Raw genomic sequence first — 13,889 nt, forward strand, 5'->3', positions numbered from 1 at the left:
TTTTTTGTTTTGTTATTTTGAGAAATCGTTATTTCTCGACACTAGAAAAATCGATTAGTTCAAATATTCTTATGGCCTGGAGAGTCCATTAATAAATACTAAAATTCGGAAATTTACCAAAGAAAAAGTGTTTACTGCAAATAAAAGAAATAAAATGTAATAAAATCCAATCCACAAGATGAGCTCTTGTGGAGCCGCCTATTCCCCCGCTGTGTTAGCCTCCAAGAAACGGCAACGTGCCATTTATTGTACAGACTTGTGTGTCGGTGGAAACGAAAATACCTAGAACTGGAATACATATTTTGTTTGCTCAGCTCAGTTTCATTCGAGTGGTTTCAGAGACTAAGCTCTTTGCGTTTATCAAGCACATAATATGTAGTCGGTTGATCGGTGTTACACATCCCTGAATCAATTCAATTGCCAAATTTGATCTCTAGCTTAAATGGGCATCTAAAAAATATGATTGGATAAATCCAAGGGTTGGAGTTGATGTGGATTATGCTTTGTGGCTCCTTCTCCTCAAAAGTATCCTATTTTAAAAACTAAATCGTTTCCGAAAAATATATGCTTCGATTTGGGTTCGGTTTGCATGAAATCAGGTTCGGCTTGGAGCTCTACATACTATACGTTAGACATTTGTATTCATGATTATAATATAATATAATATAATACAATTACAATTCCAACGAGTTCTCTCTTCTCTTATATCTATCTGGTTCGTTAACAACCTTGATATGATGAACAGCTTGTAAATATTTGTACACCTAAATTTTATTACTGACGACCATACTCAATGCATCGCATGCGAAACATTGCTCAACATTAAAAAAAAAGAAGGAAATGTACAATTCTTAAACCTAAAATCTAAAATGCTTTAGATGCAAAGACACGGTTCATTGCGAGGCGGATCCTCCGCTGCTGCGTCGACGTCGCTTGTGGCGCTTGTGACTCTTTTTGCTCGGCTGGCGCTGGTGATTTCTTCTGCGCGACAAGGACTCCTCCTTATCCCGGTGATGCTCGCGATGGCGGCGTAAGCTAGAATGGCTGCTGCTACGACTGCGACTGCGCTGCTTGTGACGCGAACTGCGCGATGTACTGCGACTGCGACGGCGGCGTCTATGTTTGGCAATGGCACTGGATTTGCGCTTGCGGCGCTGCCGATGGGCACTGCGACTCCGACTACGACTGCGTCGGCAACTAGGACTACTGTTGGATGAGGTCACGGAAGCATCTTGCGCTATGGAGCAGCAGCTGCTGCTGCTGTGACTGCGACTTCGACGGCCAGTCTTACGATGACGCACAGCTGATGAAGCTGACGACACTGACTGTGGTGCGGCAGCGGTGGATACCAACTGCACATCGTCGTCATCGGAGAGCAGGACGGGCGCTGCTGCTGCTGCCGCTGCCACCTTGCTGGTAAATGTATTGGTACTATCATCGTTAAGTAAATTGTACTTTTCCAGATCTCCGTCATCATCCTCATCATCCTCTGCATTAGCCGTTCTGAGCGGCGGTGGAGCTGATGCCGTCCGCACGCCCACATCATTGTCCTCTTCGTCGTCGTCGTCATCATCGTCATCCTCATCATCATCAGGTCCAAAGTAAGTGATGGGTATGGAGCGCACCGAATCATTCGAGTCACCATTGATGTCAGCTGCCTCCGCTACCGAATCTGCATTCCCAGCAGCTGTTTCTGTGGTTATCGTATCCGATCCAGTAATTGTGCCAATAGCCGTACCTTCACCTTAAGTCCAATAGACAATATATTGTTCAGTATGTAATGTTATAAACAGATTTTACACGGCTTTTCTCGACTGTGTGTTACACTCCAAATCCAAAATATACCTTTTCCTAGATATTTTCTGCCGTTGAAGCAGATCGGAACGAAATATTCCTTGCAAATGACTTCAAGATCTTTGAAAATATGTTCGCAGCCCTTTCAATTCCATAATTTTCCGCCCATTTTCCGATCACGGAATTGAGGTCCAATATCAGTAAGACATGCATTGATTATTTCGTTTGAAGACGAGCCTAAGCTTTGCAAATGGGAATGGAAAATTGAATAGAAAAAAACGCCTATCTAAATTCCAATATGAACGAGTCTTTGAATTTCAAGATCATTCTTGAATATTCTTAAACTAAGTACGAAACGGGCTTTTTCACAACTAAACATTTTGTGAAGTATATAGGTATAGTAAGAAATACTTTTTACAAAAACTTGCTAGCTACATAAAAAGGGAACGGATCAAAATTCTTAGGCATTTCGTTTCAGCTGATAAAATTTCGAACTTGGCTGCTTTTAAACATCTTTTGCTTAGTGCTTAGTTTAAGCAGAAAGAATTCTTTTTTTTTTTTTGTTGAGTGCAAACACTTTAGGCGAAAACTTACATTTGATTTGATTGAGAAAGGCCATGGCCTTGCGCTTGCGCTCCAGCTGCAATTGCTTCTCGCGCGACATTATACCATTTAGCTTATCACGTGCGATCTGTGCCAGTTTGTCCTTGACACGCTCCTCGGCTAAAGCGGAGGGAAGAAAGTCACAAGTTAGAAAAGATGTGTTGCTCTATAGCCGTCGCTTTCCTTCTGGCACTCTCTCTCTCTCTCTCTAATCGATACGCACCCTGTCGTTGCTCTTTGAGTGGGGAAGTCGCTGTCGTTGCCGAAGTGGCTTTTGGGGCGCCAGTTCTAGCCAGCAGCTGCGTCTCTACTTGCTTGATGGCGCGTTGCACGCTGTCTGGCATGCCAGGGCGCGCTTGCTCTGCACTTGATTTTGCCTTCAGCTCATCATCATCGCTTGCCTCCTGTGGCAGTGCTGGGTGCAACGTCGCGTTCTCATCGCGTGCGCGTATGGCGAAGCACACGTGCGCTGCAATAGATTTTGGAAATGAGGTCAGGGATTTCTACAGAGCGAGCTGGCTGAACGCACCCTTTTCAGTCGCTCTGGTACCAGCAGCTGTCGAGGCTGTAGTAGCACCAGCTCCAGCAGTTGCATTAGCGCCACCAAGACCTTTTTTGCTTATCAGTGCAGCGGCAACGGCAGCCGCTTTGCGCGTCTTCTCCTCCTTAGAAGCGGCGTCCACATCGCCGGTTATTTTGTACATGTAATACGCATAGAATTTGTGGTCCGGCAGCAAAAAATTGAAACGTTCGACGCTTTTGGTGCGCAGCGTCTCCTCAAACTGGCGACCGTTCTTAATTACATACGTGGCCGTCTTGTCGATGATGTGGCGCAGCGTCTCCTCGGGTAGAGGAAAAGTTAAAAGCGGTGGTGGTGCTAGCACCGCAGTGGGTTTTTTCGTGGCGGTGGTCAGAGCGCCAGTGGCGGCGCCTGATTGCGTGGCTTCTTGAGTCCGTTGTTGACTGTTGTCATCGTCCGCGTCCTGCTCGTCGTCGCTATCGGAGCTATAATTTTGGGCAAGCGCCAGAGCACTGGTGTTTTTTAATAGCTCAACCTTAGGCAGCGCATCGTTGGCGTTGTCCTCCTCCGCCTCGTGGGCAAATGTGCTGCCATTGTACTGCAACAGAACGGGCGTAAACTCGCCGTTGGATGCTGGGGCGGCAATGCTGCTTTGACTCTGGCCCTCGGACTTGCAGCTGGGCGTGGGCGAGGCGGTTCCGGCGGAATGCTGTGAAGCGTTCTCATCGTCCAATACTGTCTGCAGCGGAACACCTTTGATTTTGCTGATGAGCTGCGTGTAGGCGCAATTGGCCGACGGTTTGTACTTGATGGTGGGCACCGTTATGATCTGCTGGCTACGCTTCGGACTGTTTGAAGACGCGCTGTTTTCGCCCGTCACATTAGAATTGTCCGTTGTCGCCGCCGGCACTGATGCCGCAAATTTTCCCTGCTTGATGGCGGAAAGAAGATGACGATAATATGGTTGCAACTGGCCGCCCTGCGACAGAAAATCAAACTGTGCATTGTTGGCTTGCTTGGCTTTGATCAGGATCTCCATCTGGGCGCCCTGGGTGGCAATGAAACGTGCCGTCTTCTCAATAATTGCATGCTGCTTCATTGTCTCCGGCTACAAGATGATGAAATGCGGCAATTGGCATTCGCTTTTGATATTATATTTTGGCAATTGCAAATGCCTCCTTACCAACTGCATGCCTGGAGCGGGCGCCACGAGAAGACTGGGTGGCAGTGTGTAGGGTAGCTCGGATTCCTCGGCCAGCGTCGATGACTCTGACGTTGGTGAGGTGGCAGCATCTGCACCAGATGAACCACATGTTGATTGGCCATCGTAATGGAAATCTACTTGGCTATAGTTGCCACCGGATGTCTCCTGCTGCAGACGCTTCAGATCCTCCTCTGTACGTTTATATATGTGCGTGTGCGTGTGCGTGTGAGCGTGTGTGTGTATGGGTGTAGGTGTGTGAAAGTATGTGCGTATGTAGTGTTGGCAAAAATAAGAAAACAAGACAAACGGCGCGACTTTAGTACAAAAAACAACAGCAACAAATGCCGCACGGCACACAAAAGGAATACACATAAAAAATCGTAGAATAAATATTCTTGACATTGGGTTTTGATTTGTTAAAAGCTTCAATTTCAATTTCTGCTTTTTTTTTTTTCATTTTTAGCTTTCGCTGGAGCTCAGTTCTATGTGCAGTCTTCGAGTGATTATTAGGGAGAGTTACAGAGAGCAAGGACTCCCCAAAGTGCCGCAGCAGCAGCATCTGCAAAAAATTGTTGAATTTGTTAAATGTCAAGTGGTTGTTATTTACCTGAACCACGGCGGCACCCACCACAAGGCATTGGATGAAACTTACGTTCATTATCATTGTTGTTGTTGCTGCTGTTGTTGGTTTGGCTTTTGGTTGGTTTTTGATCTTATTTTTTTATTTTTTTGTTTTGCTGCTACTTGCATTTGACTTGATTTCTACGCTTCTATTTGTGCTTGTTTCTTGTGCTTGTTCTTGTTTCTGTTCTCGTTAATATTTTGTCTTGAATTTTGGTCTTGATATATATATTTGTTTTTGTTCAATTTGAGCTTGATTTTTCGTTATGAAATCGGTATTTCTTGGCACTTAGAATTTAAATAGTAGTACATACAATTCGCATTGAGTAGGCGGTGCATACGGCAGGCCGGCAACTGCACTTACCTTGCTGCAGCCGTAGCTCTTCTTCGTTGTTGTATAGGAACAGATAGCGCTCCTCTTCGCACAGCTGCTCCGCCCGCTGCTCCTCGGTGCTGAGATATTCAAGACGATTTCCATAGCCACCAGGTGGTGCCTCATAGGTAGAAAGTTCGCACAGCGCTCCACGCACGTCATATCTGTATAAATACGTGTGTGTGTGTGGGTGGGAGTGGGTGGGTGTTTGGGCGTGTGTGTGTGTGTGTTCCAAAGAAAAGAATAAGAGAAATATAAACGGGAAAGAGAACGTTGTTAGTTAACAAAATCAATACATTGAGATGCTGCTTGTGAGAGCCACGCACACAAACACACACTCACACACACACACACACACACGCACACACAGTCACGCACACACGCACGCACGCACACACACAAATCAAATCAAATTAAAATAGATCTTTCGATCTATTAAAACCAAAAAGAAATATATGCATCTCGATCAAATAGCTTCACACAGTTGTTAAATAAATTCGATTTTTGTTAAATTAAATGTCTATAATTATGTATATATGTTTAAATATATATATATATTTGCATATGAATATATCAATTATTATGTCTTAATCATTCATACATACCGCTCCGGTTGCTAAAAAAAAGTTAATTGTTTTACGATTACAGTTTAAAATTGTTTTTAAAAATATATTACAGTTTGCGAAGCACTGAAAAGAGCTGTTATTACAATGAGAAAACGATAGCTTTTACAGTTGCAGAGTCAACCTCTGTTGGGTCTGTTTCGCTGCCCCCTTACCGCCCGGTCAGTCCATAAGTCAGTTAACTTGTGCTCGTAGCATAGGACCTAATGAAATACTGGACAACTTTCAATATGGTTTTGACTATACTCGAGTTTCCAGTAGGGACTTTATGTTTAAGTTTAGCTTAGTTCAGTTCGGGTCTCGTTCAGTTCGGGTTGTAGCTTGGTTTCCTCAAACATAACTGTATTCTAGGATAAATATGATAGTTATGGCACTGGCAAAGGTACCAGTTGTACGGTTTTCTTCTTTTGGCACATAAACATATGGGATCCAAGGTGTTACATACATATGTGTATACACATACAAGTACATTATGTATGTGGGTATAGCGTATTATAGTATAATTAAGTTTAGTGCCGGTGGCAGGCAACAATTATTAACCTGTCTATTTTGAGATTTACATCGCCCATCCAGGGTATCAGCTGTTTGCCATGATCCATCTCGCGCGCCTTCTCATCGTCACGGAATATTTTGCACGCATAGCCAAAAACGAGCAGCTCCAGTGGCGGCTGTCGCGGATCCGTTGATGCAGCGCCATACGCTAACCCATTGGCGCCCACGCCGGAAGCTGTTGCTGCGCCTCCTGCGGAGGCTCCTGTTTTGCGCAAAATGCCGTTGAGGCTGCCGCCAGCGTACTCACGTACCATGGCGTTGCTGCCGCAGGCACGCATATTGTAGGGCATCATTTATTTATTCGCAATGCGCATTAATACACATACACACACACACAAACTACGTTAGATTTAAGCACTTTTATATATTGCAATCAGTTCGCATTTTCAGCTACCAAATGCGTTTTTCTTGTTGATGTTGATATGCATGTGCAAAGACCAGACTAGGGTTGAATAGAAACGTATCGATGTATCAAGCGTATCGATACTTTCATTTCGTACCTCTGCCGATATATGGCTAGTATGCTGATCACGCGAGCAAAACGGCCACAATTAATCGATGTCGATAACAAAATCGAGTTTGCCGGTCATTTTTTGGCGGTTGCCTTCAAATATAAAAAATATAGTTAAATTGTAATAATTTTTTTATAATCAAGTATTTAACATTGTAAGCAATATCTATGTCACTTTCAATGCACACGGATGGGCTAACACTTTACATTCGGAAACTTTAGGGTGCGTATCTTGGAGTAAATAGTATCCCAGTCAACGTAGGCTCCTATGAGATGCCGCTTATTTTGCGCCGAATCCTCGTATGCGGTACGTCCGTGCAGCATTCGAAGATTATTAAACACAAACACATCACCAGGGCGCGTCTTGAACTCCACAGCTTCGGCCTGGGCCAGCTCAAGGAACTTATCGTACGCCTCATACCAGGCTAATGCCTGCTCTAAGGGCACTGTAAAGCGACTGTCACGTTTGGTGGTGTTCTGATTGATGCGTGCAAAGTGCCCATCAATGTCCAGGCAAATGACAGGGCCACGCCACAGACTGTGGAACGGTTTGCCGGCGTCTCCATCGTGTCCAATGTCATACCAGTTAACAGGTATGGTGCGCAATAGTTCGTAATATTCCGGATGCTCTCGACGCATCTTATCGGCTATAAAGAAGCCATCGGTCATCGTGTTGGCGCCTCCCGGCGACTCCGATTGCACCAGCGTATGCAAAATGTTGATGCCCGCCTTGTACTCATAGTAGGGCATGTCTGTGTGCAGCGGCAGCGGCGTCATCAGGTAGGCATAGTTTCCAGCATTGGGCTTCGACTTGACCTCAAACACATCCCTGCTCCAGAATAAAAACCGATTACATATTGTGCGTTCAAAGGATATCTGATTCGAATTTACCCGTAGGTGGTCTGCTTGATGTACCCAATGCGTTCGGCCAGATGGCGCACGACCTGGGTATCGTGGGGAGCCTCACGCAGAAGCGCAAAGCCATGCACGGCCAGCGCCTCGAGCCAGGCGCGCAGAACTGAGTCCTTCTGGAGCACATCCTTGTAGGCGAATTCGCGAGTTACTGCACCAAACTGCGGCTTGCCCCAAAGCTGAGCCGGTTGTTTGTAAACCTCGTCCAGATATCGTTGCCTGGCCTCCGCGCTGAAGTCGCGCTGCTGCAGCCAGTCGAGGTCATAGATAGAGTTGTGAGCATCCTGCCAGTTGACAATGAGCTGCTGACGCTGCTCATCGTAGCTGACGCGCTCCGCTTGTACGTGCAGCGGGCCGCGTTCCCAGTGGCTCTTGCGTGCTCGAGTCGCCGCATGGAAACACTCCGAGCACTGGCAATTGTCACGCAGCCAGATACTCGGGTACTTGAGTTGCCGTCCGTCTGGCTGAATTAGCTCCACGTAACGCTGCTCCAACAGTCTGGCCGTAACGCCGTGGCTGGCGTGGCGCTTAAGCTGCCGGCCCAGCAGCTGGCCAATCATGTGTTTACAGCTCAGCATATGTTCAAATACTGAACTGTGAACGGGGAACAGTCGATGGCCGATAATTAATTTCGCTTATCAACAAGTGTAACCAACTACACGTGCGATAAGTCATTGCCATCCAAGTACGCTTATCACTGCTCTCGTGCTGTTCCTCCTCCTTCTCCTCCTGCTGCTTCTCCGCCTCCTTCAGCCTCGTCTGCGTTTCTTTGTCCGTCCAGTCTTATCACCTGCACAATCGCCTCAGAGCGCTCTGGCCAGCACTCGTTTTGTGTGTCGACTTGGAAGCGACGTTTCGACCCGCACAAAGCACACTCCAAGTGTAGGCGAGCGTGTTCGTCCATGCTGGCACTGGGTGCGGCATCTTTTTGGACAGCGGCGGCAGTCTGATTGTGGCCCTTGCTCCGCTTGCTACGCAAACGGCGATGGCGGCGTTTGCTGGTTGTGCTTGTTGCCGTCGCAGTGGCTGCTGCCGCGGTAATCACCTGCTGCTGTTCATGCTTCTGGTCCAGCTTAAGCGACGTATTAACGCCCGGCAGCAGCGGCAAGGAGCAGCGTTTGCACAGTGTGCGCTTCAGCGCTGGCGACCTACCTCAAGCATTGACAACAATTAGCTATAATAAAGAACACAGAACCAACTCAGAGCTCACATGTGCATCAGCGCCTTTGTGCCCACGTTGCGACAGAGCTTGCCGTAGTAGGCGGCGAGCGTGTTGTTGTTGCTGTGCGCCATCAAGTTTGACGCCTGATAAAGGAAGTTCATTCTGGAGCTAACTTGACGCTGTGTGAGCGCTTTGCGCTTGCCCTTATTATTTCCCATGATTGAAACTTGTTTTCGTATATAAAACGCGTTTCAAATACGTTAGCTGAATATTTAGCAATAAGCGTAAGACACATGTAGACACATGTAGTCGGTATTTCATATTCGAACTAACAATCGCTTTCAATTTCGATATGCATGGTGTAATCGATAGTTAAAATGATAGGTTCTATCATCACTTTTAAATATATAATTTGTACCAAAAACTATAGATTGTAGGTTTAGGTTAATATTCGCTGACAAAGTACCATGATTTGTTGGTCAATATTTTTTTTGCATTTTACTCAATTACTTAATGTTTTCCATATTCGGTACAATTAAGTAAGAGATTTTAATGAATAAATGTACCAATGCTAAGTAATGTTCCAATTTCGGTACATTTATACTAGCCACATGTAGCAATCGGGTTTGGGGCAGCACTGAGCAATTGCCATTCACTGTGCCACACGGCCACGCCGAACAGCTGGCCATTTCCCGCCTTAATTCGATCCCGCAGCTGTGGAGCATGCAGGCCACAAAGAGCGGAGAGCCCTGTTAGAAAGTGCAAACAAAAGCGAATACAACAAAATGCAACGCGCAACTAGGGCCATTTAAGTGCCGCAACAGCAACAATTGCATTAATTAAGTAAATTGACGCTAAAAGGCCGGAAGTGTCGCAACCTGACCTATATAACACTTACTTGTATTTACAATATTGTTTTGTGTGTCTTTGTACCGATTTGTTACTCTTCACGCAGCGGAATTAACTGTGCGTGCGGCGAAAATGTTCATACAGGACCTAAAGAATGACTTTTACAGACAACTAATTGGCAAACGGATTTTGATCATAGTCAACTATGACGTCGACGCGATCTGCGCCAGCAAAATTCTGCAGTCGCTCTTTAAGTACGATCACATGCTGTACACTGTGGTGCCCATTATGGGCGTGACTGGATTGCGACGTGCCTATTCGGAGCACCAGGGCGATGTTAAATATGTGCTGCTGATCAATTGCGGCGGATGTGTGGACATTGTGGAGCTACTGCAGCCGGCGGAGGATGTCACATTTTACATATGCGATTCCCATCGGCCGCTGGACGTCTGCAATGTTTACAGCGATCGGCAGGTTTGCATTTTAGGCGATCCAGCCCTAGAGGAGAACATACCAGCATTTGAAACTATATTCTATGACTCGGATGGCGAGGATGGGGACGACGATGAAGATGGGGACGATGGAGACAGCGGTGCCGGCGATTCTGATGACGGTCAAGCTGATGGCGACGGCGTCGAGAGGGAGCGCGCGCCCAAGCTCAGCCGAATGCAGCGGCACGAGCAGCGGGTGATGCGTCAGAGGGCAAGACGACAATGGGAATCGGAACGGGATCGCATCATGTTCGACTACACACAATTCAGCTATTATGGCCGATCAACGGCTTTGTACATCTTCGAGCTAGCCTGGAAGCTGTCCAAGGACAACATGGATCTGCTTTGGTGGGCCATTGTAGGCATCAGCGAACAGCTGCTGCTGGGCAAGATCGAGAGCGGCGCCTACACACTCGAGCTAGAGCACATACAGTCGCACGTGTCGCGTCTGACCAACAAGACTAATGATCAAAACACAATGAGTGCCTCGAAGATCAGCTTTGAGAACGATCTACACTTAGTGCTATACAGACACTGGACCGTAACCGAGTCAATGCGGTAAGTGAAGACAAGGAATCTCCAATTGGTCGGCTTATTTGTCTATTTTATTGTCAGTTACTCGCGCTACTCTGCCTGTCAGCTGAAGCTGTGGACCTTGAGGGGCGAGAAGCGTCTACATGAGCTGCTCGTCGAAATGGGCCTGCCACTGGTGCATGCGCGCCAAACATACAGCGCCATGGATTTGGTTTTGCGCAAAGAGTTCTATTCTATGGTGGAGCAGCTGGCCGAGAAGTATGGCATACCAGATATTGTCTATGGCACCTTCACGCTCAGCTATGGCTATCGCAGTCGTTATGCTGCCGCCGACTATGTCTATGCTCTGTTGGCAATACTGCAGTCGGTTAAGAAGCATAAAACACCTGAGGACTGTTTCATGGAAGCGTTGGATGCGCTGACCCGCCAGCATAGGCAGCTACTTAATGTCGGCATCGACAATGCCAAGCTGCTGCATGCGGCCATCTTTCGGCAGGTGCAAAGCTGTCTGGAAGCGCATCAGGTACATTCGACTGGATCATTTTTCTATTATGTGCTACAGGAGGAGCACGCCTTCTTCTCTTATCCATATGCGCTGGCGCTGCTCGCGAAATTCGTGCTGCATGGTCATGTAGCAACGACGAGAGTACGCCAGGCACCGGATCTACCGCTCATTGCCACCTGCCCGCTAGATGCGACACAGGGTATGTGCCTGCTGGTGGGCATAGCGCCAGTGCGCGAGGACTCGCCAAAGAACTTCTTTGGCAAGGCGTTCGACCAGGCGGCACAGAAGAGCAAGACCAGCCTGCTGCAAGACTTCTTTGAGCCGTCCATCGTCCAGCTGCGTCAGAGCGACCTGACCCGATTTCTAGATGCGTTGACCGTGCTACTCACATAAGCTCATTGCGCTCCCCTGTGTTTTTTTAGATGTAGTCTCTAGTTTAGCCTTTAAGACAATTTATTCATGCAACGACCTTTGCTAATCCAGCCAATTTTATTTGACATAATCTAATTTATAAACCACAATTGTTTTTAGTAAGATAGCCTTTTTTTTTTGCCAGCGCGCTTAGGACTCCCAATAGAAAATAATATATATATATATAGCATAAGACTTCAAACTATGTAAAACGGACCTTAGAATTGAATATTTAGAAATATATTAAGTCATGCGTTTGTTGCATTCGATTTGAAATTGTGTAAAGCAGACTTTAAATATACAATACATGTGTTTACCTTAGAACCATATTTTTGGTCTTTTGATAAATTTCCAAGCGCAAGTGCGTAAAATTGGTGAAAAAAACGGGGTATAAAACTATTTTGCCTTTTAGAACGATATCTCAAACAAATAAGATTCTTTAAGCCAAGCAAACATACTCCAGTCGAGACTGCCCGACTCAAGATACAGTGTCGTCAGCGCCAAAATATATTGGATGCATATGACGTGCTGCAAGTTGGCTGGGAGACAATGATTAGTTGGAACCTCTACCTCAATTCTCTGAGTTGGACGGGTTCATATAAACGGATATGGCCAGATCAACTCTGCTCGTCGTTCTGATCAAAAGTATATATGATTTCAGATTTAAATTAATCCTGCCTTTTATACAAATTGAACTATAATATATAGTTCCCTATAGTGTTGAAGATGCGTTAAACAAATGAACACTGTTGCTCCATATGCATCTCAGTTCTTGTAGACATGTAGATTTATATATTACGAACAGGACGTATTTAAAATCAGACTATAAAACAAAATAACTGACTGCTAGCGCTCCACGGCCATTTGTTGCTCCAGGCATTGCAATGGTTCTCCATGCAAAATGCGCGCAGCACCCAAGCAAGCCGTATCGTCATAGAAGACAGCATACTGCCCTGGTGTGATGGCGCGAAGTGGTGCATCCAGCTGCACTTCGAAGGGACGCAGCTGGCAATCGACCAGGGGCTTTGTGTGCTGAAAGCGAAAACGGCAGCGCAGGCTGCCTTTTGAGTCCAATTGCTGACGTGCCCGGTTGCACAGCCAGTTGAGTTCGCCGATGTGAATGCGGGTGCTGTGCAGCGCGGGATGTTCGTGGCCAGCGGCCACGTAAATGATATTGCTGGCTGCATCTTTTCGTGCCACAAAATACGGCTGCAAATGAGAGCTTAGCCGGCAGCGCTGTCCCACGGTCCACTGGTGAATGCCCTCGTGTGTGCCCACTACGGCTCCGCTATCGACATCCACAAAGTGACCCGGTTTGGAGCTAATGTACTGTCAAAAATGATATTTCCGATTCAATGTTAGTTGACCATATTTGTGCGTCTATTGGATTACCTCCTGTATAAAGGCCTTGAAGTCGCGCTTGCCCACAAAGCAGATGCCGGTGCTTTCCCGCTTTTCGGCCAACCGATGCAGCCCGATACGGCGCGCTAACTGCTTAACCTCTGTCTTCCTCAGTCCACCCAGCGGGAACATTGTGCGCTGCAGTGCTGCATGTGGTATGCCAGCTAGAAAGAAGGTCTGATCCTTAAATGTGTCGGCAGGTATGAGCAGGCGTACATCTTCTGGTGTCTGGCTGGAGCCATTCTCCAAAAAGTCTCCCAGACTGTTGCGGGCATAATGGCCAGTGGCGACGGCATCATATTGCAGCGTATGCAGGGCGTGCCGATGGAACAGATCGAACTTTATATGCTTGTTACACAATATGTCCGGATTGGGCGTCAGGCCCTGCTGGTAGTCATCTAGAAACTGACTAAACACCGCTGTCCAGTATTGCTTCACATAGTTCACTTGGCGTAGCTCGATTTGCAGGTGCCGGCAAGCCAATTCCGCATCCTTTAAATCCTGCTCTCCGCTGCAGCGGCCGGATTCGTCGTGCTCGTCCCAGTTGCGCATAAACACGCCGAGCACATTGTAGCCTCGCTCCTTGAGCAGATGGGCGCTGACAGCGCTATCCACGCCTCCGGACATGCCCACCACAACATTTCGTATCATGATAATGTTGCCCACATTTAGCCAGCCTGTTATCACAAACGTATTTTAACATTACACTGTTTTATGTTTTAAGAGTGACCACATTAGCCAATGTCGTATTTTTCGGAGTCAAGATGGAATGCTAGTATTTTTTGGGGTGTTCCCAAATACTGCTGGGATTTGAAAATGCTTT

At 46.7% G+C, this 13,889-nt stretch overlaps 5 protein-coding genes across 7 annotated transcripts; 1 reads left to right on the forward strand and 4 right to left on the reverse strand.

Annotated features, from left to right (window-relative positions):
* Positions 1-755: 755 nt before the first annotated feature.
* Positions 756-6,721, reverse strand: LOC115767014 (protein suppressor of white apricot). Of its 3 annotated transcripts, none has more exons than XM_030711137.1 (7): positions 6,279-6,715; positions 5,107-5,279; positions 4,101-4,312; positions 2,927-4,025; positions 2,621-2,866; positions 2,389-2,517; positions 756-1,744 (listed from the first exon to the last, which is right to left on the reverse strand). In XM_030711137.1, the coding sequence occupies exons 1-7, from the start codon at positions 6,581-6,583 to the stop codon at positions 894-896; spliced, it is 3,015 nt and encodes a 1,004-aa protein (XP_030566997.1). In that variant the 5' UTR covers positions 6,584-6,715; the 3' UTR covers positions 756-893. The 3 variants fall into 3 exon arrangements, with proteins under 3 accessions (XP_030566997.1, XP_030566998.1, XP_030566999.1); XM_030711139.1 differs by lacking the exon at positions 756-1,744 and adding an exon at positions 1,770-2,031 and having other exon boundaries at positions 6,279-6,721; XM_030711138.1 differs by lacking the exons at positions 5,107-5,279; positions 6,279-6,715 and adding an exon at positions 4,729-4,933.
* Positions 6,722-6,949: 228 nt separating this feature from the next.
* On the reverse strand, positions 6,950-8,333 carry LOC115767022 (gamma-butyrobetaine dioxygenase). The gene is made up of 2 exons (XM_030711146.1): positions 7,693-8,333; positions 6,950-7,630 (listed from the first exon to the last, which is right to left on the reverse strand). The coding sequence occupies exons 1-2, from the start codon at positions 8,289-8,291 to the stop codon at positions 6,997-6,999; spliced, it is 1,233 nt and encodes a 410-aa protein (XP_030567006.1). The 5' UTR covers positions 8,292-8,333; the 3' UTR covers positions 6,950-6,996.
* Positions 8,334-8,386: 53 nt separating this feature from the next.
* On the reverse strand, positions 8,387-9,173 carry LOC115767023. The gene is made up of 2 exons (XM_030711147.1): positions 8,924-9,173; positions 8,387-8,861 (listed from the first exon to the last, which is right to left on the reverse strand). The coding sequence occupies exons 1-2, from the start codon at positions 9,091-9,093 to the stop codon at positions 8,408-8,410; spliced, it is 624 nt and encodes a 207-aa protein (XP_030567007.1). The 5' UTR covers positions 9,094-9,173; the 3' UTR covers positions 8,387-8,407.
* A 417-nt stretch (positions 9,174-9,590) lies between these two features.
* LOC115767072 (cell division control protein 45 homolog) lies at positions 9,591-11,668 on the forward strand. Its single transcript, XM_030711213.1, has 2 exons — positions 9,591-10,773; positions 10,831-11,668. The coding sequence occupies exons 1-2, from the start codon at positions 9,857-9,859 to the stop codon at positions 11,645-11,647; spliced, it is 1,734 nt and encodes a 577-aa protein (XP_030567073.1). The 5' UTR covers positions 9,591-9,856; the 3' UTR covers positions 11,648-11,668.
* On the reverse strand, positions 11,669-13,841 carry LOC115767073 (mitochondrial tRNA-specific 2-thiouridylase 1). Its single transcript, XM_030711214.1, has 2 exons — positions 13,058-13,841; positions 11,669-12,994 (listed from the first exon to the last, which is right to left on the reverse strand). The coding sequence occupies exons 1-2, from the start codon at positions 13,715-13,717 to the stop codon at positions 12,512-12,514; spliced, it is 1,143 nt and encodes a 380-aa protein (XP_030567074.1). The 5' UTR covers positions 13,718-13,841; the 3' UTR covers positions 11,669-12,511.
* Between the last annotated feature and the right edge of the window lie 48 nt (positions 13,842-13,889).

The sequence above is a fragment of the Drosophila novamexicana genome, unplaced genomic scaffold (assembly GCF_003285875.2).
Source record: "Drosophila novamexicana strain 15010-1031.04,08,12 unplaced genomic scaffold, DnovRS2.1 tig00001302-arrow-arrow-pilon, whole genome shotgun sequence".
Taxonomy (NCBI): Eukaryota; Metazoa; Arthropoda; class Insecta; order Diptera; family Drosophilidae; genus Drosophila; species Drosophila novamexicana.

Bases quoted from the DNA above. Each gene is read 5' to 3' on its own strand.
- LOC115767072 (XM_030711213.1), top strand. From the start codon at position 9,857: ATGTTCATACAGGACCTAAAGAATGACTTTTACAGACAACTAATTGGC. The intron at 10,774-10,830 runs GTAAGTGAAGAC...TTTTATTGTCAG, and splicing joins ACCGTAACCGAGTCAATGCG to TTACTCGCGCTACTCTGCCT.
- LOC115767014 (XM_030711137.1), bottom strand. From the start codon at position 6,583: ATGATGCCCTACAATATGCGTGCCTGCGGCAGCAACGCCATGGTACGT. The intron at 4,026-4,100 runs GTAAGGAGGCAT...ATCATCTTGTAG, and splicing joins CCGCTCCAGGCATGCAGTTG to CCGGAGACAATGAAGCAGCA. The intron at 2,518-2,620 runs GTGCGTATCGAT...CCTCCGCTTTAG, and splicing joins ACTCAAAGAGCAACGACAGG to CCGAGGAGCGTGTCAAGGAC.
- LOC115767073 (XM_030711214.1), bottom strand. From the start codon at position 13,717: ATGATACGAAATGTTGTGGTGGGCATGTCCGGAGGCGTGGATAGCGCT. The intron at 12,995-13,057 runs GTAATCCAATAG...CATTTTTGACAG, and splicing joins TCAAGGCCTTTATACAGGAG to TACATTAGCTCCAAACCGGG.
- LOC115767023 (XM_030711147.1), bottom strand. From the start codon at position 9,093: ATGGGAAATAATAAGGGCAAGCGCAAAGCGCTCACACAGCGTCAAGTT. The intron at 8,862-8,923 runs GTGAGCTCTGAG...TGCTTGAGGTAG, and splicing joins ACAAAGGCGCTGATGCACAT to GTCGCCAGCGCTGAAGCGCA.
- LOC115767022 (XM_030711146.1), bottom strand. From the start codon at position 8,291: ATGCTGAGCTGTAAACACATGATTGGCCAGCTGCTGGGCCGGCAGCTT. The intron at 7,631-7,692 runs GTAAATTCGAAT...ATTCTGGAGCAG, and splicing joins ATCAAGCAGACCACCTACGG to GGATGTGTTTGAGGTCAAGT.